Raw genomic sequence first — 26,717 nt, forward strand, 5'->3', positions numbered from 1 at the left:
AATTAGTTATGATAACAAGTTGGTTATATTTGGGCTGGACTGCATTTAGGGTGATCATTACCTTGTTTACAGACAATTGGCTCAGGTAACTGCATGCAGGACACAGCAAATTCTGTTCTGAAAGGGTCCATGCACCCTCTGGATCTCAATTTACTAAACTGATTTAGGGAATACAATTCTCAGATGTCTGTCTGTATGTAGCTGAAGGTCACAAGGTTATTTTAAGTTTATGTTTTTATTTTCAAATTAAGTCCCAGGATACAGACACCCAACAGTGGCAATTCACTCCAACATCATAGAACTTCTGTCCTATATGTAGATCTAGCCTTTAACAGTTTCTTCAAAATCACAGAAAGCCTTCAATTTCTTAGATTTCTGATGCTCCAGACCTCTCTAGGCATGAGTGGATCCACTTCATCACATAAACCTGTCAGTACAGGTGAGATTTCTTCCTGACCATGGCTTATACTGTATTAAACAATATTATACATTAAACAGTAAAGTAACATTCAGATTATTTTCTATTATATATTTGTTGTTTGTTTGTTTGTTTGTTTTTAATCTGAATTTTCAAATCAACTTTACCATAAAAAGCTAAATAATTTCCTTCCAGGAAAGGCCAGTATGTTAGTGAAAGTGATATCTCCCCTTTTGCCTTGAGATCAAGGCAGAATTGCTTTGCTGGTACCTGTAAAAGCACTGGAAACTCACAGTTTACCGAAGCAGCTGGACAAGTCATGCCTCTAACCATGACTCTCCCATAAGCTAAATAGAACTTACTAATCACTCAGTACCTTCTCTTAGTTTATAAAGGTCAATATGTATGAAACTGGTGTTGGCAAGTTGAATATTTCACATTCACTGTAAACAATTATCATCTTTTCCCAACTGCTAGACTTGCTGAGAAGGTAGAACTGTCCAATTCTCCAGTATACCTCCTCTTCTGCTAACAAAAGTGTGGTTGAGATGGTTGGGGGTTGGGGGTTGGGGGATATTGTTGTTGTTTTTTCTCCTAAAAACTTATATTCATGTTATAATGAAAGCCAAATCCTAGTATCCTGTTGTATTGCGGTATGCGCTCCCCTCGCCGCGATACCCTGAGCGGAAACTTCACCAGCTGTTGATCTGTAGTAAGGGGATCTATATGGACACTATAGAATACTCAGTTCTGGGTTTTTTATCGTAATTACATGCCATAGTTTGTTCTTCATTCATTTTAATTCCTAGTAGGAGCATGATGCTGGGAATCAGAAATAGGCCACTTAAGTAACAGTAGTAGAAAATTGCTTACTGCACAGGATGGAAAGGTTTATTTAATAAACACTTATTATGTCACATATAAAATACAAGATACTTATTATGTCACATATAAAATACCTCTACTTTGCATGTCTAAAACTTATAAATTATCTACACAGAATGTTTTAAAACTTCTGCTTGAGAGTTCCATGAGTTAGATGTCATGAGTTGAAGGGTTCCTGCATTTGCCTATTAGACTTTATTATAGCCTTGTGATGATTTGTTTGCTATGGATAACTTGAATAAACCTTAAATTTTCCTTTTCAGTGATGAGAGAATAAAAAGCATTAGAGAACAGGTTCAGAGTATCTTAACTATTATATTCCTCTCCTAATTCTGTGTTAACTTCATAGGGTCATCTTATCTCTTCACTCATCACCTATTTCCTTCAAAGAATCATAAAGGTTTTTCACTCTTGCATCGTCTACTTTGTCACTTTTACTAGACTGCTTTTGAAACCTTCATGTCTAGTAATGATAATTTGCATGGGTGTTATCATTAAATAGAATGTCCATGGCCCCTCAACATAGGAATCTGTGTTCTTTATTTGTGCAACTGATTGATGACTATGCCTGTAGTTTTCATTATGGAATGAAAAAATGCAATTAACTTTTTTTCTTCTATGGTCTTTTCATTACTCAATACATGACCAGTAATTTTGCTGCTGACTTCCCTGAAGCACATTTTAAAGTTTCCTTCCTCAATCTTGTTGAAGGCATTCATCTGAGGAGATGAAATTTAAGAGTTTGGGAATTATAAAATTTTCTGTAGGGCAGCATTTTAACAAGCTGTATTTGCCAGAATGGAGTTACTCCCACTCTGTTGGCGATGTGTTGTCATTAGATTTTAATTGCATTTTAATGATTGCTCATGCCCCAAATTCTAGACAATGTCTGTGTAGTAGGTGTATGGATAAATAAGTCTAGATTTTCCCTCATTTTTTGTTTGTCTGGGTTTCTTGTGTTGTTCTTGTTGGAATATTGGTAGGTTTTCTGGGTTTTGGATTTTTTTTTTTTTTTTGCTTGTTGGTTTGTTGGGTTTTTTTGTAATTTGAAATATAATAAATGAAGAAAAAAAAAAAATCATTACTGGTCCAACTATAGTAAATTCTTCCAAGGAAATGTGAGGATTAAAAAAAAACCCCAAAGACAAAACCAGAAAAAAACCCACAAAATTTTTCCATATTTTCCACTGTTGAAAAAATCTTCCCCATCCTCTCAAACATGCTAGTAATTCTTTCAAATAATGCACTAACTTACACTGGAAACTGCAAGTTATATGTCCCTGCATCCACTGTATCACTCACTAGAGCTGTTTGTCCCCTCAGGGACTATGGAAACGTAGTGAGAAGAAGATGGTTGACCTTACCCAATTAATGCAGCACACAACAATGGATGATGGGGGCAGCCCTGACAGGACTCTGCTTAAGGGATGTGTGCTGTAGTTTCACAGTCACAGTATTGTCTACATGTATTACCCCAGCTGACAGCTCAGGAGAAACAAAGTGAAAGGAGATACCACAAAAAGAGGGAGGAAGCATTAGAGATTAATTAATTTTAAAAATATGTGGAGTGAGTTGGCCCTCAGGCTCATGCACTCCTGCCTCTCAGGCACCAGCTGTACATGACTATTTGTCTACAGCTTGACAAACAGAACAATGATGAAAAGTTTATGTAGTGGGCAAGCTCCTCTTCCCTCAAGACAAGTTACTAGCCTGTTACTGATATGTCCCAACCAATTAGACATAACTAACAGAAACCTCTTAGTCTAGGGGTTAAACCAGAGAGCATTGTCCTGCCAGGTTTAACAAAAATGGGTGCTCATGGTATCACATCCACTTTTCCTCAGCTTGTGTTGAAAAGTTACCAACTAAAGTGTTGCACAAATGCTTTCTGTGGAAAAGGTTACACAGTTTGTAAAACAGCAGCAGCCCAAGGTTTACAGATTTAAGATAGATGTCACATACAGCAGCTACCATCTCAGAGGTGCAGGGCTCTCCCAAAACCAACCTGCTCATAGTTGCCTTCCCATTAGAATCCATTCACTGTTTAGATCCAGTGTTTTACTAAGCTGATGCCTGAAAAAATACCATTTCACTGACATCTCAGTTAGCTAAATGTCAGGAAGTCCATTTTGTTTAAGTTAGAAAATTCTTAATTAATCCTAATTACCTCTCCATATCACAGAAAATAAGAGAGTGAGAATGCACACGTTAATGTGTTTAACTAAGGAGAAGAAGCCAGAAATACAATGCAAATCAGACAGCTGAAACAAGAGGAAAGAGGAGAAATGAGAAATTATCTATTTCTAAGGCTCTGGATTCTAGTTTTTTATCTCCATGGCCATTGTGATGAAATTTTAAAGGATTTAAAAAAAAAGGATGAAAACAGGGGAGTTTTCAGAAAATGCAATTCATCCCACACTAGGCATGATTAGCTGAATTCTGTGATGATTCTGGTAGAGATGGCTACTGTAAATGTTAGGAGATCAGTTTTGATTCAGAGGCAGAAGGGCAGAAGGCTTTGGACAGAACTCTGAGTTCTGTCAGATTCCATTAATAAATTTTCCTATATAATAAAGTCAGTTATTCCTTATTTTATAGGTATGAAAGTGAACATACAACCATTTGAGGTGATACAAAGCTTAATGAGACATAGATTTTCATAAAGCCTGATTTAATCAGTTCAGGAAGATTTTTCCAAATAAATTAAGTGGTAAAAATGGTTGGGATATCTCATTTGCATTTTTCTTTTTCAAAGGGGAAACTAGAAATTGTTTAGAAATACATACATATATATATATATATATATATATATATATATATGGATATATTATGGGGTTTTTTCCTATCCTATAAAATTATAACTGTCATGAAGATAGCTATAATTTAACATTAAATATGTTAAAGGCAATTGTTTGGATTTTTCAAGGAGAAAATTACTGGATAGGTATATGCATAATATCATAAGATTTCAGACAACAATCTGATTATAACCAGATCTGAATCACTGTGCAGTAGCAAATTTGCATTCTATATCTTCTGTCAACAAAATGTGTTTTCCAGGCAGTAAGAGTGAAAAAGTGACTTTTTATTACAATCTTTTCAACATTGTAATAATTAATATCACACTTAATTCTAATAATTTGACTGCCCATTCTATCTCCCATGTTCTTATGCTCTGTTTCAATACTGTTAAAATCATTTTGATGACTTCTTTAGCCAGTTGATACAGTTCCTGTTGTTTTGATGCTACTGTCCCAGAGTAGACAACCTGCAAACAGAAAATTTTACTTCATTTATTGGTTTATTGAAGTATTAATTTGCATGCTATTTTTCCTCTTTCAATAAGTGAGAAAATGTCTTATAGGAGACTGCGGGATAAAAATTCAGGAGTAGGAATGGAAAATGGAAGAAGGATTTAGGTAATACTGATAAAGGATTTTTAAGCTTGGCTCTTTCTGCAGAACTACAAAGTCCTTTAGGAGTTTAGCAAGCTAATTTCAATCCTGAAGAGTATATTTTCAGCTCTACCAAATGCAAGAAGAAAGAAGCAATGCCTATTTTACAGAGACTAACAATGGATGATCTATAAAGAAAACATCAAAGAAAGACTAAAATTGCACTGATTTACAATCCAGATCTTGTTACTTTACAAGATCCAGATTTTTGTTGCCTAGAATCAGGAGAACTTTCCAAGTAATATTAAAATTGATAACAAAAAGGGCAGTTTTAAAATTAAAACTTTCAGGTGCACAAAATATATACACACACAGGATTGAATTTTCTCAGTTTTTTGTAAGTTTAACTACTTAGAATATCTAGCAAGTACATCCAAAGGGAGAAGGGTTGTCCTGGTAACCCACCCTTCATCCTGCTCCGTTGGGGTTCTTAGTCCTATATCTTGTTATGTCTCCTGAGTCCTGGTGCAAAACAGGATGTTCTTGTTAGAAATTGTTCTCCTTGAAAATAAAACCAAACAGTATTTCAAGGGTGTGACATAATGTGTGAGAAAGGGTAACTACCATTCTAAAGTAGAAAAAAGTGCTATAAGATATACAACTACAAATTAAAAATCTACAATGCTACAAATATATGAAAAAGCTAAAAATCTTCACAGGCATCATATCACAATTCTTTCCTCTTCCTAAATTAAAATAGATTTAGAAAAACAAAATAAGACTTCTGAAAATTATGCACATAATCAGAAGAAGAGAGTGAAGGACTGTCTGCTATTTGCATTATTTTATTAATGATATTTCCTTTAGAATAAACAAAAAGAACAGGAGAGTTGGACAAATACCTTCTTAGTCCATGTGATATGTATGTGTAATGGCACAAATTGTATGTATATATGGTTTCACTTAGACTACTATTGCTAAGGGTTTGAGGAGAGTATACATAACCTGTGATACTGGTCTGGTCTAAAAATAAGACAACAGAAGACTACATATTATGTCTCGATAACAATTAGGTGACAAGTAAAAGATGGGTGGAAGCAGTTCACTAGGTTTTCAGCAATGCAGAACAGCGTGCACAGGGATGCAAGAGTGTAATGTTACAGTGTATGTAGAAACAGGTAGAAGTTATATTCTCAACACTGTTACACTTTAAATGATTTATTGTTGCTGACACTATTTGTGGTGATTTATTTGTGCAACATGGTTGAACAGCAATATCAGCATTCTGGGGCAATTTGCTAATGTGACATGCTTCTTATTCTTTGTCTGCATTCTATTTTTTAATTAAGGTTGAAAAAAAATCATCTGTCAACATCATACTTAATATGTAAAAAATTTATTTTGTGGACTATAAAATTTGGTTTATGCTATTCTCTGAGACATATGTTCACCAGTTCCATTATGTGCAGAAAAATGTAATGGCCGATCCATTCCCTGGTACATTTAAGACTAGAAAATATACCAAGAAGGAGTTGAGAACTATATCTTTAACATCTGGAGGATTATGAGATTTATACTGCCATTTTGTTCTTTGGGTTTTTTACATATTTGAAAATCATATTCAAAGGGACGATGATAGAGTAGTTACCTGCCTCCAATGATCATTCACAAAGGTCCTAAGGATTCATTGGCTATAAAGTTTTGTATGTATGTGTTAGCATTTCTTGTAGATGTAAAAGATCTGGTGAGGAGAGGAAAAATTATTAGAAATTAGAAGAACTGTGTGTTAGTGGAGATATCCATTTGACTGTGGTTTGTTCAGGACTGCTGGAAAGCCACTTCCTTTTATTACCTTAGGATGAGAAATACTATAAGACCAAGGAAGCAGGCCTAAGATTCATCAATCATATTGTGTCATGCCCATGGTGGAATTCACCAAACACTGACCTGCAGATAGACCCAGGAAATGTCTTTATATTTATATTAAAACACTTAATATCAAGAGACTATAAAGCAGAGAGGCAGTGGGCTATGTCTTAAGTTCAGTGTGTGCAGTCATGCAAGGGTAACATTACAGATTCCAAGTACCCGCCCTTTGACAGTACAATTCCTATGACAACAACTACATGTATAGACTTGTGATTTCTGCTAAAAGACAGTAGTTTGAAATATAAACTAGAGCTCTACTTGCCTTTTATTTTCATTTCTATACCCAGAAGCCTGAATTTAAGTCTTATTAAATAAATATTTCTCCTACTATTAATCCTTCCTGGCATCAGGAATCAAGGTGACTGAGGTGTAAAGGGACAAATTTAAATTGCTTTCTTTCTTGTAAGAGCAAGAAACTGACCTGAAACATATATATAAGCTCCTTTAAAGACTGGTACTATTATAATTGAAGTACTAGTGAATATTTGTAGCCAAATTCCAGAATTTGCTTTTCAGAGTTTCTTCTGCTGAATAAGGAAAATAATGCATTTTGCATCTCTCAGCTGAAAAATAGCTAAGACATAGCAATATTCTATAAACTTGGATTATCATCATCCAAACATTATTTCTGTTTTATTGTTTTAAAAATGTCCTAGTTATGCCTTCAAAATGCATTTTCTATTGGCATCACGGTAGTAGTCATAAAATGAAAATTCCATGTAAAGCAGTCATCCCCTTGGGTGCAGGACTCTGGGTTCACTACAAGTGATAAAGCTTGGGAGTAGGATTTTTCATCATTCTCACAACTGCATCAAACTTAGGGAAGAAGAAGAGATTGCTGAAGTAACTATCACCAGTGCCATTAAATCATAGAAAAAAATCAAGTGTCATAGCATGATCAGAGAACAAGAGAAGCATAAAGTGTGAATGAAAAAAAGGAAAAAAACCCTTTAAATTCTATTGAAAGTTTTGGCAGAGAAAATAATTTACACACATATTCTACACAGCATTAAACAATATAATCATAATTTTCCAGTGACACACTTTTCATATGAATGTAATAGTTAAGCATTACCACAGAACCCTTGTTCATTCAAATTATTAAAAAAACAATCAACTTGTGTTGCAGATTCAACACATTTCCATTGTTATGAAGGTTCTAATAATAATATGCTAAACAAATCAGGGTTTATCAGTGATATTTTCTGCATATTTGCTTTTGACAAATTTTATATTTCCTGTAGATCCGTCATTACAAATGCATAGGTTGCTTTTAATTGTTAAAATTGTCAGCAGCAGAGGATAAAGAATTCCACATCTGATCCTCTTGATCATGCTGTGCAGTCAGCTTTTATTCCCTTCAATGCACAGTAAGTTAGTTTTGAGGTTATTCTAAATATTTTAGTCAACATGTTCTTTTATAAAATATGAATTTGAATTCTAGACACATTACAGAAAACTCTCTTTCTTGGTCAACATAAAGAATTATAAAAATGGGTTAGTTTGACTAGATACACTTTCTCCCAATATTGTTAATTATATCTCACTTTTTAAATTGGATATTAGTCAAATCTCATATCACCAATTGAACTATTTCATCTGAGTTTGAAACCGATGAATTTTTAATGATGTGTATCATCTTGATTACCTTTTCTAATGATAGACCAAATTTAGTTATTCTCTTTGGAAATTACTAATCATAGAATCATTTAGATTAGAGAAGACCCTTAAGATCATTGAATCCAGCAACCCTAAATGCCATGGCTGTATGCCTTCTAAATAGCTGCAAGGTTTGTAATTTTACCACTTCCCTCGAAAGCTTGTTCCAATGTTCCACTACATTTTTTGTGAAGTTTTTCTAATATCCAATTCAAATTTCCCCTGGCACAACCTGAAGCCATTTCTTCTTATCATTTCAATTTTCACTCAAGGGAAGAGATTGACCCCCACCTGGCTACGATCTCCTTTCAGGTAGTTTTATAGACTGAGATCTCCTCAAACCTCTCTTTCTCCAGGCTAAACATCTCCAGGTTCCTCACAGGATTTCTGCTCCAGCCCCTTCCCCAGCCCCGCTGCCCCTCTCTGGACACGCTCCAGCCCCTCAATGTCTTTCTTGCAGTGAGGGGCCCAGAATTGAGCCCAGGGTTGGAGGTGTGGCCTCAGCAGTGCTGAGTGCAGGGGGACGGTCACTGCCCTGCTCCTGTGGGCTGTAGATGTTTCAGTAGTTTCAATAGTGATTCTCTAGTATTAATTATTTACATTATTTAACTTTGTTGTTCTTTACCACCTATTTTTTTTTTCCTAATTTTCGCAGTAAACAATATACAATGGCATTTGTATTACCTGGTGTGTTATAAACAATGGAACATCAATTTATAGGTAGCATTCAAGAATTTTCTATATAAAATTTCCATTCTTACCTAAAAAAATAGAAGAATATCAATAACAGAGTTGTTTAAAATCTCCTAATTGCTTAAAAAAAATTTAAATATTTTATGTAGTTTTTCTGTCTTGTGTTGAGAATTTTCTGTTTCCAGTGTTTGTCTTCCTCACAAAATTCTTTCAAATATAATCACAAATTTATTTGTTTCTCCCATCAGCTTTTTTTGTCATAAATTTCTGTCATTTAAACATTTTCTTTATTTACATAATAGAACAATATATATTGATAACATAACCTTAAAGTATATCTAAACATTTCTTTACCTGAGAAGGTTATTGAGAATATATATCAAATTAAATTTTATTTTTTGGAAGTGTGTGTGACCTAGTGGAAAGAAAGGCATATTTTATCTTTGAGAATAACCCCTGCAATAGGTTACAATTGCTGCAGAGTACAGAATGAAAATCAAAAATTGTTAGTGAATAGGAGAAATGGCTCACAAGGAATAGCACTAAATTCAGCAAAAGTCAGATTACTCTAGTTATCAAAGATCAAATATACAGATAGAATAAAAAGGAATAAGTGATTAAATTGAATTTTTCCTTAGAAAAATGCAATTACAAAAAAATAAGAGAATACTTAGTAGAAAAAAATCAGTAATAGAATTCTAGGACATCCTAAGAGAACTGCTACCTGTGGCGTACGAATGACTCTTGTTTCACTGCTCAGTAGTGTTGATGTCCAACTTTGGGTCCTACATTATAAAATGCAGAAAAGCAGTAGAGATGAAAATAATAAAATTAAACAAAGGATTAAAAATCATGACTTCTGAAGAAAAGTTTAAGAGATCTGTCAGATCCAGCCTTGCAAACAGAAGTTTGATATGTACAAAGGTAATGGGATTCCATTGTAGCTGCAAAAGTTTAATCTTGCTATCCAGTAATATGTTTTCAGTACTTCCAGTATGGTATTTTGTATAGGCAATAAACAGTATTTAATAAATAATATAGACAAATATTAAAGAAAACTGTCCAATTGTCCAAGAAAAAAAATAGGTGATTGTGAAGACCTAAATTTAGGAATATAAATCACTGGACATTCTTTAAGAGTGGACTGAGAATATTTGGTCATGCCTGAGCACAAGAGTGGTTATAATGGGTGGTTTTTATAACAGTATTTTGACACATTCTGGAACAAGTTGCTTTTTGATTATGAAAATCATACCAATGGATATCAAATACACTTGACAGTCCAATATCTTTTCAAAGCTGTATTTTTGATTGTATGCTATGTGGTATCTTTAAAGAGTGCATGTATGAGAAATACATTTCATCAGTCTTTATATGTTTCAGTGATTGGCTACATTTCATACATATTAAAGTACAAATACATTACTACATTGGCTGACTACACTGGTAACAACAATATAATATTTGCATCCTCCAGAACAAGATTAATTCTGACAGTACATTTACCTTTTCTGGAATATTTTTAGTTATTAGCTGTGTTAGTGGTTATAAGAAAGAAAATATTTGGAGATTTATCACTGTAATTGAATCTGAAGAGAGACAATCATGTGATTGGTAGAATTGTGTTTCAGATAATTGAGCAGTAGATACAGAGCCCCCAGAGAAGGAAATAAGCAATTTCATTACTAACAGATAAATCGACATTATCTGTTTGCTCTATGTGGGTGTGTTACAATTCAACAAATAAATTATATTAATTAAATATTTTCTTGGAGGATTAATGATCACTGATAATAAACCATATCATCACAAAGAAATGCACCACAATTATTTATCTGTTTGCGCTGGGAGGATGGAGGAACAACCCATTTTTATTATTCATTTTAGTTAAAAAGAAGCCTCTTTTCCCTCTTAATGTGAAGTGTTGCTTATCATTAGAGAGTACTGATATTGCACCCTTATTCTCTGGATAGTATACAGAATATAGTGAAGTTCAAAGGTGGCTTAATATAAAATTAGGCTTTATAGTTTTCAGAAGGGAAGATGTAGGCCCATATATTTCCTTACAGTTTATTTCATTCAAACAGAATAGTTCTAAATGCCAAAGGAAAGCCACCTTGCAAATTTCATTGAATATATATATTTCAATATATTTAATAATATATTTGAAATTTATATATATCTATATATTATACATAATATGTATAGTAAATTCAGCCTGTAATCTCAAGTGTACTTTTTGCTGTTTTACTTATTGATTAAAACTTATCAATAAAAACTTCTTAAGATTTGCAAAAAACAACAGATTATCTCAGATTTTGGCTGTCATCAGGCATCAATACCATTTATTCATCAAGTACTGCCATCTTGTGGAATTAGCAAAGCAAATTCTAAATGGATGAAGAGAAATATATTTTTCCAACAGGATCTTCTACTACATCACATAATGAAGCCTAGAACTGGAATTATTTCTTGTACAAACATTATAACTCCACAGAAGTGCAATTATGGCATGGGTATTTTGCATGCTTTGCCCTTGAGTAGGCAAAATTTAGCCATGTTATGGACACTTAGGTTTTCAGTGGCCTTAATAGAGTTTATATAACAGCCTTCTTGTTATGTCGTCACCTGCACCCAAAATAGCACTTAACTAACAGCCTGGTGAAAAGGCTGTCCAGAAGCCTCATGTTAAGAGGATGAATGGAGCAATTTCTTAAAAGAAAATCCCTGAAGCAAATCTGGAAAACATTCAGGCAGTAACAAACATGGGAGGGAATCTTTGGTGCTCTCTGAATGCTTCAGTATGGTTCTCCATACAATACTTCAGGGGTAATTTCATACTGACCCATGATGACAGAAAGACTTTTGCATTAACATAGTACTGACATTTTCTGCATCAGAATAGCTCCAACATCACGAGAAAAAATGCTGATATGTCAGTATGCCAGCTTCACCCATTATGGGAAGTACATCACATTGTGACAGTTTAGGAATTAGTATTGTTAAAGAAATGATTTAAGCAAGATTTCACACTATAAATTCTTTCTGTCAGGAAATAGATGAACTCTTCTTACTACTTCAGCACCAAATTACCCAGATTTTCACCTACAGAGCCTAATAAAAAGTACTTAATAAAATATAGAAAGAAATTGGACTACTACTAGAAAGGCTACATTAGTAAGGGTTTCCAATCATCTTTAGATAAAAAGATTAATATTTTCATTCAAGACATCCTTCTGAAAACAAGGTCAGTCATTCATAAAAGGAACTATCAGCTTTGCAGTTACCAAAATTACTTAAATAATTTTTACACTAAAAATTTGTATGTAAGTGAATTTAGCAGCAGAAGACTTTTTCAGCCCTTTTTCACATTAAAAATAAAATAGGTAGTCATAAAAATAAAAAAAAAATAAACTCAGCACACATTCTTAAAAAAACTCCAAACTTCTGTATAATGCAGTGTTTAGATTCTCTTTTGTCTTAAACTTAATTTTTCCCTATTAAAAGAAAATTGTGTACAGGATGGAAAAGCCATTTGAAAAGTTTTTTTATCAAAAGCAGACAACATAATAAGATACATATCTAAAGTAATTACTTTCTGATTTTAAAGTTCTGGTTTGGTTTATTTAGATTTTGTTAGCACTGACTTTTATCTTAAAAATTCTTGAATGTCATTGTTATTTGTATTGGGCTTGAGATGCATCTCTGGAGGTCACGATCCTATTAGAAAATAATGCAATGACTGCTGTATTTCTGCTTAACCAAAAGACACTCGTTCTAAAATCTTGAAACACAAGCCATTATAGGAAAATTCAGGCTTTACCTTCAGTAAAACCTGCAGTGAACTGTGTACAAATAGACCTGGTGTCATCCATTTGGTCTTCAGCTTCTTGTTCTGAAATCCTAAAAGTTCACTCAGCAGTTGACCATTTTGTAAGAGTAGGATTTCAGATAATATTTCAATGCCTTTCTTCTTGCAGTTTACATGTGCTCCTGTGCTGAACTCCTGGGAGACTTGTGACATGCAACTACATCCACTGCTGTTTCAGAACATTTTACTGTGCATGTACAGTATAGATTACACACTTGTCTACAGGCCTGTTTTAAATGTTGATTCACCATTTTTGTCTTTTTATTATTTTTTTTTAATATGTCTTTGCAATCATTTGGGTATTGGCTTATGCTTAATACTGACAGTAGAAAAACAAACCAGCAAAACAACACAAACCCCCAGGTTTTGTACTTGGCCAGCCTTTACTAGCAATTTTGTTTTTTACAAACTCTAACTTGCAATTTTGCTGGCATACAAAGTAGAAACAGTCAGAGTCCAAGAATGTGAACAGCAATGCATGATTCATCCTCTTCTTGGGCTGCAAATTTGGAAGTGTGAGATATTTACACAATGGATCAATGTCAAGGTACGCCCATTTTCCCATAATTGCAGTCATTCTGTGAACGCCCTTTTGTAAAATCACTTCTGGAAGATCATCCATCTATTTCTGTCAGCTAAAAACTGTGGGGTCCCCAGGTCCCAAGCCAGCTGTGGCTGTTTCTGACTGGTCTGCAACATTTTCCTGAGATATTTTCACTGAAGCCTATGCATAGTGTATGGACATGACCCTCAGAGTTTTATTTAAGAGTCTACTGAACTCATCAACCAGGTCTAACAGGAGAAAAAAAAATCATGAAGTGGCCTTTCACCTGCAAAGGAGACCAAAAATTCCAGATGCATTCCAGAACTGAGCATACAGATGCATTCTTCAGGTACTTTAAAGTGTATTCCTGGAGTTTTGCTTTTTAGAAACGAAAAATAGGACCAATTCTTTCAATGTCAGTGGGCTGACAAGAATCAAGAAGTAAACTGCTAGCACTTTTTTCTGGATTTAAGAGTTTGGACTCCTGACTAGAATACAGATTCTGTAGGTGTGCACCAAAAAATAAAGGAAAAAAAAAGAAAAAAAGGCACATTAATCACAGCTTTATAGCATAAATGCTTTGAGTTTCAGGTTTGGCAAGAGTTCTGTTACTTTTTTTGTCTCAGTACCCTAAACGAGTACACATTCATCCATCACATTTTTAACCATGCCATGCCATTTTTAACAGCAAAATAAGAAAGTGACAAAATGACAGCATCCCCCGGATTCAGCACCGGCAAGACTAAGTATTTTATTTTCTTAGAGGCACAAAAATTTATTGCCTGAAATCTGTTCCTTAGTATTAATTCTAATTAATAAATGAATAATTAATTGTAAGCGGTTTTAGGCTATGAATGGAGAAAATTCTCTTCTGTGTGAACTGCCAATGAACCCACACTGATGACTGTTTTGGATTTGCTTTGAACTACTTTTAAACCAGAGCAATTAGTGAGACTGATTACTTTCCATTTGAATTGGTAACAGGTCTTCAATTAACACCTATGTATTTTCCTTGAACTTGTGTATTTATCATCACTTTGTAGAATTTTGTACTGCCATGAATTATTTTGTGTCAGATAAAGCGTTATGGCAAGATGTGGTAATAAAATTTTCGGAGATATATTTGGGGCATAATTAGTATTTTGCCTGAAACATAACAGAAAAGGAAGGAAAATCTGAACACTCAGAGAACTTTCTGAGAGCTCTTAATTCCTTAGAGTCCTGTGTAGCCACCAGAATTACTAATAAGTCTAAAAAAATATTTTAGCAAAAAGTCAATGTCTGCAGTTTAAGTCCCAGTTTTGAGATTTCGAGGTAGTCTTTCCCTCCTGTCAGCTAAGTATGTTCAGTCCTTTAACACAGAATTTTTGTATTGCTACCACCAGGGTTTTTTTTAGGAGAGAATTTTCATCTGATTTCAAAATTAGAGTAAACTTCCTAAAAATTGATTCAGAGGATACTACATCTTTATAGCACTATATACACTCTTTGCTTATATTGGTTGAAAAAGCAGTCATTGTGCTTCTCTGCTCCTTTCTCCCCACGGTGTCAGGGGACAGTACAACACAAGGATAGAAAGGACAAATTAGTCAGAATTTCTAATTGTCTCTATACTGTTATAGTCAAAGTTCAAAGGTCAAAGTATGTTTCACACTTCTTATACCAATTCCTCTGCTATTAAATTTTGAGATGTTTCCTGTCACCCCTTTGACTCTTTCATTTTCAATTAACTTTATATCAAAAAAACATTTTGACTTCATGGGGATGAAAGTATGAGACAACCAGATTGACATACTTGAAATTACCGTCTTCCTGTTGCTGCTGAAGATGAGTAGTTGCACAGGAAATTTCAGTCTAAAAGCTTGAAATTCGTTATACCAGTGGAGTAGTTTGTATCTTGGACCAGTAGTGGGGACTTTATATTCAGCTTTTTTTTTTTTTTTTTTAATACTAACTTCAGCTTTTCTTATTTTGAAGCCAGGTTTTTGAAGGCTATACAGGAGGGAGATTACAGAACAAATACCCTTACAGCAGATGTGGCAGTTGTAGTGAATAAATTTTTTTTTTAATTGTGAAGAAAGAATGAAACAATTTAAAATAAGCTCAAGAGGAGAACAATGTGTAAAGAAGTATACATAGGGTTAAGGCTTTAAAGTCAGAGTTGGTGAACCTCAACATGAATAATTCCCTGCAGAATCAGAATCTTATTAACTTTACTGATACTTCTAGTATTGAGGCATAAATGAATCTGGGTTTTTATTAAATCGTGATATAATCTCACACAGAATAATAGGAAATAACTTTTTTTTTCTCAACTAATTATTATGAGTATAAAGAGAAAAGTATATAATGTTCAGGTAAATAGAATAGATGATTCATGGGATAAAAATAAGAACCAAGGGACTGGATTTAACTGCTATTTTTAGAAGTCACTGACTTGTTGGTAGCCTTGGTTTAAGGAATTATTCATTGATCACAGGGATTTAAGCTGCATAAAGGAAGGCTTAGGAAATTCTTCAATGAAGCAGATGTAAAAGATAGAACTATAAGGCAGTAATATTATCTACAAGGTAATTTGAACAGTTAGTACAGTCCAGTGGTTTTAAAAACAAACATTTTGAATGAAACCTGTTTATACACATACATTTGCAGAAGTCATCTGTAGCTCTGTAGGAATCATTTTCATATATTTCCTTGCAAATCTGAAAAACTAGAGAAAATAATTCTTTGGATATTATTATTGGTTTGGCCCAAAAGACTAGAAAAAGTATTTATTTAGTATCTTATTGCTGTTTTCTGAGTCTGATGAATAATTTTATTATTTTACCTGAACTAAGTCTGCCTTTAAAAGGAACATGTGTATTCAACATTTATGCTATTTTCAAAATCCCAAGGGGACAAAAAATATTCTTTTAAATTCTAAACCAAAAATAAAAAGTTTTAAAAATCTTTAACATTTTTCCCCCATAGATTACTGATATAAAATTAATGAACCTTTTTAGTGAATTTTATTATTGAAATAAATCTAATGGACATTAATTTAGTACATCTATTAACGTGACACAGTATTGTTTCCATAATTACTTTATCTTATTTTCTTTCTGTGTTCTTTTAGAGATCATCTATAGCTGGGTATTTAATGAATTCCCATCTTTTGTGGCAGAAGACAGCAGGCGTTTCATCTCTCAGGAGACAGGCAATCTCTACATATCCAAGGTGCAAACATCCGATGTTGGCAGCTACATATGCCTGGTGAAAAACACAGTGACAAATGCCAGAGTTTTGAGTCCTCCTACACCTCTGACACTGAGAAACGATGGTAAGAAAGGCATTATTTCTGGGTACTACATGAAAGAATAATACCTAAATATAAACACTCTAATTAATTTAAGAACCGTAATTTTATTGTTTTTGAGTATATGCATGCATTTTCTGTAGCAAGTGGCAAAGGGAAGTTGTTCATGGAGGCAATTTCTTTTAAAACATCCAGACATTGTGAGAATATTTAGATCTGCAAAGGTTGAAGTACAAACTGGCACCTCTTGGTGTATGTTGTTTAGAAGTTACTCCACCTTACTCTTCTGATGTTCTGTCACTGAAAGAGAGAAGCACATCTCCTTTATAGGCAATGTCTATTTCCTTAGGGCTCAGCTGAGTTGCCTCAACCCAAGTGGCTATTGCCACACTGATACTCTTGGGCACCTGAGACATCCACAGGGGACTGGCAAATGCCACATGGGGCATAGAGACCAGCTGCAGGATGTCAGGACATTCTTCATGTATTTGGCTGCTGTGGTTAAAGACAACATAAAAAAAGTTTCCCTAAATACACTAGCAGCAAAAGGAGGGCTTGATGAGTATCCCCATCCTTTTCTGGGTGCACAATGTGCCCTAGTGTCAAAGGATGACAAAAAGTCTGAGATACTTTGTGCCTTCTTTGCCTCAATCTTTAATACCAAAAGCAGTTGTACTCAGGATATCCAACTCCCAGAGCTGGAAGTTAGGGGTGGGGACTTGAGTGATACTCGCATAATCCAGGAGAGAATGGTTAGTGATCTGCTATGCCAAATAGATACCCACAAGTCCATGGGTCTGGATGGCACTCACCCAACAGTAATGAGAGAGATGGTGAAAGAGCCCACCAAGCCTCTCTCAATCATTTACCAACTGTCGTGATTATCCGGAAAAGTCCCAGTTGACTGTAAAATAGCAACTATGAACATCTACAAGAAGGATCAGAAGGACGATCCAAGTTCTGGATTCTGCATTTGGGTCACAACAACCCCAGGCAGTGCTATAGACTGGGAGCAGAGTGACTGGAAAGCTGCACAGCAGAAAAGGACCTGAGGGTGCTGGGCAGCAGTGGCTGAACGTGATCCATAATGTGCCCAGGTGGCCAAGAAGGCAGATGGCATCCTGGCCTGGATCAGCAATGGTGTGGCCAGCAGGAGCAGGGCAGTGATTGATTGTCCTGTTTACTGAGCACTGGTGAGATCACATCTGAAGTATGTGTCCTGTTCTGGGCCACTCACTTGAAGAAAGGATATTGAGGTGCTGGAGTGAGTCCAGAGAAGGGCAGTCAAGCTGTAGAGGTGTAGAAAACACATCCCATGAGGAGTAGCTGAAGGAGGTGGGATTGTTTAGCCAGGAGAAAAGGAGGCACAGAGAAACATTTATCACCCTCTACAACTGCTGAAAGGAACTTGCAGACAGGTGGGTATCAATCTCTTCTGCCATGTCTCAAAGGAACAGATAAAATGGCAAATATTTTCCTTCTTTCCAAGATGTTCCACATTTGGTTATGCTTTCTAGTTCCTCACAGCAATTCAGCACATGTGAATCCATACATACATAAATCAAAGAGAGAAAGAGAGAGAAACTTTTGAGAGTTTTCTTTTGTCTTATAGCTTTTTCTCCAGTCAATATTAGTCCTGATACAAACATGTTACAAACTCTGGATTTCAACATAGATGATTTAGTTTAATAGAGTAAATTTAAAATATGTTCACCAATTAGAATGAAATTAACTTAATGTTTGCTCATTCTAGCAAGTTTAAATTTCCTTGTGTATGTAACCTCTGCAGCTGCATGTAACCTCTGCAGCAAAATGACGCTTTTTTAATTAAGGACTTACTATTTTCTTTTGCTGGTTTAGTACCTATGTTAATTATTGAGTTTCAGGTGTTTAATTTTACTGACTTAACATAGCGAATCCATATAAATTATCTTTTTGATAAAATTAATTTTTATTTGGTTTTGTCTTGTGCAGAAATTCAGCAGATTAATTTTCCATCCTGTACTGACTGTACATAGGCACACAACACACTGAAAGAAATTGAGAGAGTAAATAAGGATAAAGACAGCAGTCTACATCACTGAGCTAAGAAAAAATATATGGAGGAAAACTCTGCAGATTTTTTTAAATGTCAAGTGGGTAGTAAATACCAGCCTCCAGCAAATTTTTTTCACGGCTGGCTGTCACACCACTGTGATAATCCAACCTTCTGAACTGTGCTGGAGTACTGGGGAAGTGTTTGCACATAGATGAACAGCTCCTCAACAGTTTCCCAGTTTCCTGACTCATTTTTTCACACACATGAATTTCTGCTAGGCTTCCATACCTTAATTTTAATCTGTTGGTATTTATGAAAAGCTCCTCTCTTGTCTTTAGTATTTCTCAGTAAATTGCTTGCTTTCCTGTATGACTGAGCAAGTTTCTTAGTGAAGAAACCTCAGCTTTCTACCTAACCTTGCAGTCTCCATAAACCTACTTTGAAAAAACTGTTAAGGAAAATACTGGTTGCTAAATCATATTATTTGGTCATCTGGTTCTACCTCCTCCATGTAATGCAATAATATGGGCCATTTAAAAAAAATCCAGGATTATAATAAAAAAATTTTCATAAATCATACTTTACTTTTTAATTTTCATAGAAATAGCCTTAGGTAACACTGCCTTGTCTGTTGACAAATATTAAAGGGTGATGACAGCCTTTTTAAAGTATGCATTCATTATTTGCCAAAATACAGAATAACTGCTGGAAAGTAGTGCTAACTAGTTAAAGAAAATTAATTTATAAGGAAAGAAACTACTGGGAATAGACAACAAGAGGAAAGTGAGAATTTAAAAATGGCATTAAAACAAACATCAAATTACCTGAAAATATACTTGACTCTGTGTTTGCTGAGTTGTGTTATATATTTTTAAATATGGCTTTTAAAGCTTTTTGGTTTTTTTAATGTCATAAAATGACTTGAATTACTTTGAACTTTTCAAATACTCACTTAGGCTTAAAAGTAATCCATCTTTCTGAGTTCCGATGGTTGGCATCACAACTGACGTTACCCTAAGCAGTCAGCACATTTGTTAGAAACCACAGGAAGAGCTTGTGGTTTTAAACAGCTTTTACAAATAGCTCTATATAAATAAAACCATTTATATAGCCTGTATTCTCCAAACATATATATCATTAACTCCAAAATACTCTAATTGATTTATTTATCATCATTCTTAGATTTTGATGTATATACAGTACCTATGCCCAGGTGACTAGACAGCTTGTGACAAAGAGCACTTCAATAGCAACATTGGTCTCTATTTATCTATGAGAAGGAAATGGAATAATATTAAGGCATTCTGTCAAACTCTGAAAGATTGTAAGAACTTACTGTGATTTTATTAATCTTTTATTTCTTCTGCAATGTGTCTCAAAGGGGAGCTTAGCTGCTTGATATGAAGCAAATTAAATAAAAACATCAAGAAATCCTTCAATGGATTCTGAATAAAATGAGTATCTCATTTGTTCAGACATCCTTGACAATCATTCATTTCATATAATTCAATTTCACTTCAAGCTAGCTTATAAAAACACCCTAAAATTTTGAGGAGATAAAAAGTTTTAGCAGGAAATAAAAAATATGCATCATTTCCCTAACTGCCTTTTAATGCATTACAAACTTTGAGGAAATATTTGATAACTGTTTACAAATAATAAACAGCTTTGTTAAATTGTATCTTCACAGGCTTGGTTGCTGATTCGGAGCAGTAAATTATTTTCATAAAAACTTCTGAAAATCTGTTTAAATTTAGGAAATAGAAACCTAGGGAGTATAAACATTTGCACATTCAGTGCATAACACACTTATTTCAAGTTTACACATTTTTATTCCAGTTTTTCTTACTTTTTTTATCCTTCTTTGGAAAATATGTTGTATTTGGAAAATATGTTAACTTTAACATTATTACTGTACACTAGCAAATTACATAATTCTTCATTTTAGATCTGTGCAAATATGCATATTCACTTAGCTGTGGTGAAATTTCCAGAGTTTAAAAAAAAAGAAAAATATTAAAAATAAAAGAAAATAACAACAAACCTGTACAATTTCAGACATCAGAGGATACTTTGTACTATGTTCCATTAGAGCAAATTAGTTTAACCTGATGTTAACTTTGATGTTGGTATGTCTGACCAGACATACCATGTAACTGACTTTCAGATTTTTTCCATGTCTTTGTAGTCTGTGAACCAGTGAACTGAATTTTGTCTGTCCTCATTCTATTGATTAATTCAATGTGATTAATACTCTCACATAGAACATATAGCTATTGAGGTATTAAGGATGTTCATTTCTAATTTTCCATTATGAAATATGATCTGCATATGCTTTTTGAAGTTAAACTCTGGGATATATTGCTTGACATGACTAGATTATCTAAAGATGTCTTTACCAGCATGGAAGAAAATTTGGAAGAAATCATAGCAAATTCCCAAATAATAGAAATCAAGCCATAAAATAACCCAGTGTAGCATAATAAGGTAATAAACAAAGATAGAACAAAGTTTGCAGTTTCACAGACTTAGCTGTACCCATCCCCAAAGAATGCTGACAGTTATTAATTAACTGATACCTAGAATTTTTTTTAAATTTCTTAAAGATTAACTCTTATGGTTTTGACCTGTCATTCCTTGCCTCTCTCTGGTGTTTATTTTTAATTTTTTTCCAACCTTTTTAGTAGTTTTGTCCTCTAATGGGGTTATTCATATGGAGCTGAATTCTAGAAGACAAGAAAGTGTGAATTTTAATAGGGATTAAAATGTATATTCAGCTGTGACTTAATTATGCTAGGTTTTCTGGATTTTCCAGTCTTGGAAACTTCCTGTTTCCTGTGGGTTATATTGCAAGGTTTTGCAGTAACATTTTGTATTTGACTTGTGTTCATAAAAACTGTACAGAAACTGTAGGAACTCTTGTTATTCAGTATTCCAGGGCAGGAATCAAACCTGAAATAATCCTCCTTTGTTTTTTTTTTTGTTTTTTTTTCAAGCAGAGACAAACTGTCTGGGCAAAATCAAGGTTGTCCTTTAGTGGTATACAAAGATTGATAACACTGACAGAGACATGAATGTGTGCAAGGTTTGCTCCAGGGGAAGGTTGATAAAATGGCAATGTCCCTGGACAGCCATTACCTGGCAATAAATATGTTTCTCCTATAAAACTGCAGTGAGGTATTTTAATGATGGGTCACTCTGAAAACTGAAAATAAAACTCTTCCTACAATCTCTGTTTTACTCTGCTGAAAGTATGTCCTGCATGGATTACAGGTATTTTGTACTTTTTGTCTGTTTTGTTTTGCTCTTGTGCCAAGGTTCTCCTGCAATATTGTCAAAATAATAGGATGAAAATCAGGATTAAGAAATGTCAGTGTAGTCTTATTTTAATTAAAAAAAAAAAAAAAAAGAACATACATATAATAGGATGGGGGAAGGTTTTGATTTTGCTAGAGGTTTTCTAATTCCCAAAATATTATTTTTTTTTTTTTATTTAGGAAGTCTATTCCAGTTAGCAGTAGTGGTTCTTACCTATAGGCAAGAAAATCTATAGGTAGGCAGAGAATTTTACAGAGGGCTCCTAAACAATAAACCTTTTAGTGTGTTTTATAGGGATTTTAGAATAGTTGAGGAACACTCTCAAGCAGCACAAAACAGTTCAAAGATGCTCTTTGTAAAATACTTAATCTAAGAAAGTAGAAAGACAAAATAACTTTGGATGGTCTTTTGACAATGTGAAATGGCTGAACCCAGGAGGCTATGGGGCTATTGCAGGTGAAAAACAGGGAAAGGTTGTGAAAAGTCTATGTCCCAGGATTCATTGTAAAGCAAGAACTCTTTCACTGCAAAAGTTTGCATTGAGTTTAGTCTGCTTTTGAGTTTAGTTAAGGTAACTTTCTTACAGGATTTTTAATTTCTAAGTCTTCCCATTTGTTTATATAAACACTATATGCTGGAAATGCAGTGGTTGTTTTTTTTAAATTAGCTAAAATAGCTGACATGTAGCATCTTGCACATCTTCTGCACTTATGTTTTCTTGTTTCACTTCTTCTCATGATTTTTGAAACTTGCACAAAGAGTTAACTGATTCATATACAGAATATACAAAGCCCAAAATTACTGAACTTGAAAAAAAATGTTCCTCTAAATTTCTCAGGATTAGGAATGGTGTTGCATTGAACCATAATTATTAAGATTTCAGGCAGAAGTATGTTGGTAATATTTTAATTCTTGGTGACTAAATTCAAATGTGTACAAATTGATAATGAAAGTAACCTTTACAGCTGTAAATGGTTTCAGAGTATGAAGAATAGTCCTGAATGTTATGTATCTTAGTGTCTCAGGATCTTAGATAGAAATTTACCAGTGACTACTGCTTTGCAGTCATAGTGTATGGCACTATATTTAAATTGAAATTACCTATCAGTTTGTAATTCTTTTCAGAGTAATGAAATAATTTGACTATGAACAGCAGGAGTTCTATTTGAAGTTAAAACTGCAGGAAGTAGGTAACAGGATGATTTGTTTCTATTGGGTCTAAAGCAATGGGTATTTCAATACTTGTTGCTGATGACAGAGAAATTTTACTTTCATCTTTCATATCAAGGAAACAATAGGTTCTTCGTTTTGCATGATTATATGGGCAGTCCCAGTTGAAAAAACATTTCTTACTTAGGAAGCTTTTCCCAGTTTATTAGATACAATGAATATTAGAGCAACTCTGTTACATGCAGTAGTGTTCTATTTGATCAAGAGAGGGAAATACTCTCTCTGGACATCACAATAGTTTTGACACTTATGGCACCTAGTTGGAAAGGGAATATTTTATTTTCATTCTGTAAACAACTTTGCAGTTTGCAAGGGAAAAAAAAATTAAGCTTTAGGTCATATAATTTCTATAGGAAAAATGAGATTCCTGGAGAACTTTCATTGGGAAAATAATTACAAACCCCATAAAAATTATATATTTTTCCTAATCTCTTAGATTAAATAAGATTTCCCAGGTTTCTGAATATCTTTTGTGAACCTGTCCTGGATGAATATCAGGCAATTGGAAAGGAGAAACAATAAACATTGGCCAGTGATGACTAAAAGAAATCTGACACATATTTATTGTGTCAAGTTCAATGTAATTTCATTCCCTCTAAAAACAAAATGGAACAAAATCCCCTATGATTTGGTTTTCAGTGACCTAGGTCTTCCAAGTAAGATGTTGACTACGTAATGACTTCCTTTTGTTTCTTGATGTGTATGGCTGCTCAGAAAAATTATCTACATACCTAGTAAGTGAAAATGTTCAGGTTTACATGTTTAGATACAACTGCATATGCACAAATCTTCATATTGGAATGTTGTGTACAAGCCATTCACATATCCTCACTCATCTCTGAATGTCTAAAGCATGAAGTTTGGTTTCATCCAATACCAGACGTGCTGGATTTAGAAGAAGAGCTTAGATGCCATTTTACAAATACGTGGGAAATTTATTAAGTATAGATTATTACTCACTAAAGACTTTACTACACAGAAAAAGATTGCAGACTTGGTCATAGTATGCTCAACATCTTCAAACACAGGTGAACAGAAATCTCTGCAGCCCAACCTGCACACTAAAAATTTTGGGCTCTCATTAGAAGAACTAAATAATATACCAATATTTCCCTCATTGCTTATTCTGATAGTATCTCATTGATTTTGTGTTATTAGGGTTTGGACTCAGTTCCCTTTATTTAATTCATAAAACACCTGTTTTCAACTGAAAATTAAGTGCTTTTGGGTTTTTTTTGATGCTTAAGAGAGGCAGAAAGCTCACTTGTATGTATGACATACATACATTGAAGAGTTATAAATAATAATATATTTCAAGATAGTAATACTATTTCTAGAAAGAGATTTCCAGACAAAGTTCAATGTAACTGATAAACTAGTTAAATCAAGTATGAGTAAAATATGGATTATAAAGGGGTGAGAGTAAAATTATGCTTAAACTTTAAATACTTTTTTCTGCTAAATGTGACTTTCTTTAACATTTATTCCTCTATAATTATGAATACATGGACATCTTATTCCTTAGTTTTAAACTAGAGTTTATTCCCTTCTTGTGCTGTACTCATTATGATATTTTTTCCAGACACTGAATTACCAATTTTTCTTTCATATTAGGATATATTCCAGTAAAGACCTCTTGCCATCCAGTGATATGCAATAGCACTTGCTCTCTAACATATGAAAATATAGTTGGTGCTTTAGTATTAATTAATTTAGTGCTTAGTTCAGTGCATTACAGAATGCAATTTCAGGGCTTCTCAAATGATACATTTATAGCTCAAAACCTGGCTGAGAGACATTTTAGTGGAAAGAATGTTGTGGACGGTTACCTTAAAACAACCATTCCACAGTAAATTTCTAGGGACTTACAGCAGGTGTTGGTCCTTCCATTTAGTATAAGATTAATAGCAGGTGAGTCAATAAATTCTTCCCAGTTCATTTAAAATGTCTGCTGCAGACTGGATACAATGGTGGGTATCATCATTAGACTAGAATTAACTCAGTTTGTGCTGTCAATTTACTGTCATTGTAAATTTGTGTATTCAGTGATCTCCCAAACAAATTTCTGGAGACATTTAACAGTACAGGTCTTCAGGGAAAGTGCTAAATATTCATTTACCACAGAGGGACCCACACCTTAGGCAACCTTAGCTTTCATTGCAGGTTATAGATAGAAGGAGAAATTATATATGAACATTCTATAAGCATTTTCTTACGCAAAATTTTCTTGGGTTTAGATACATATTCACACAACAGATCATCATTACAATGTGTTAGGATACTCAATTTTGATCTTTAAAATTATTAAAAAACTCTTATGCAGCAGGATGAGTTTATCACTCCTCAAGAGGTTTCCCAGAAACTGACAGGAAGACGCAAACAAGCAAAAATCCCAATTAAATTTGTCTTTAGGCCTTTATCCAGGATGTAAGAAAACCATGTTATCATTCCTGCACCATCTGATTAAGATTAGGGACTTCATGCAAACCTCTCAGATGAGCATTCTTAGTCACAGAGCTTGAAGAGTTTTATCATTTTGTTAACAAAATAATGACAAATATCAATCCATGCCTAATCTTTTTCCTGAGTACAGGAAATACTTGGCTTTCATTTTCTCCTGAGCATTCTGATGATGTTTAGCCAGGAATCCTAGCATATTTTCTATCTACTGTCTTAAATGTTTATCAGCCTTTTATTCAAGCACTGCCTGTAACTTGTTCCATTCAAAATTAGGCCCCAAAGGAAGTTAAAGAGCTATTACTGAAAGAGTATGTAACAAACACAAATCATTTTAGATAACAGGATTTAAGGAGCCTTCATGTTTTGGGACATGCAAGAGGGTAGTCAGTATCTGAAAGATTAATGAAAGATTAATCTACATAGCTGAATAAGAGATGGGTCATGATTTCTCAGCAGTCAGATTCTTCTTGGCCTCATGAAGGAAGAAATTCTTATTTTATGGATACTGTGGTTTTTCCACACTCTTCATCTGAGGTTGTATATCATGGATTAGCAGGCTAAATTAAGCGGTAGAGCAGTCCTTTGCAAAGCAATAATGTCTGATATCCTGTCTGTAGCTCTTTCTCTTGTTCTTAGCTGAAAGATTGAAAATAAAAACCCGATATTTCTTCTTTATTCTATTCTCTGTTTCCATTGGCCCCTAGGGGATAACGTAAAGAATTTTAGCTGCAGTAATATCTGTAAATGTCTGAAATTTTATTACATCTATTCCTGTGATATGTAGGTGTCTCAAAATCAATATTTATCACATTGTTATCTCTTTTTTTCATAGAAAAATGAAGTGCAGCCATTATAGCTTAGGGTTTAGAAGACATTGAGTAGCAGAGTGTAGAACTCAAGTCACAGATTTACAGTAAAGTTGGAGGGAAAGACTTGTTAAATTAAACCTCTTATTAAAGGTAAACCTGATGTTCTGAATAAT

General features: G+C 34.0%; 1 protein-coding gene across 8 annotated transcripts in view; it reads left to right on the forward strand.

Moving 5' to 3' along the window:
• CNTN5 (contactin 5) overlaps positions 1-26,717 on the forward strand; it is a 591,904-nt gene that overhangs the window by 418,463 nt on the left and 146,724 nt on the right. For all 8 annotated transcript variants that reach the window (XM_021529320.3, XM_077781341.1, XM_021529327.3 and 5 more), the window contains one exon: positions 16,510-16,713. In XM_021529320.3, coding sequence (XP_021384995.2) covers positions 16,510-16,713 — 204 coding nt within the window. The remainder of the gene's footprint in view (positions 1-16,509; positions 16,714-26,717) is intronic.

This window comes from Lonchura striata, chromosome 2 (genome assembly GCF_046129695.1).
Source record: "Lonchura striata isolate bLonStr1 chromosome 2, bLonStr1.mat, whole genome shotgun sequence".
In the NCBI taxonomy this organism is placed as follows: Eukaryota; Metazoa; Chordata; class Aves; order Passeriformes; family Estrildidae; genus Lonchura; species Lonchura striata.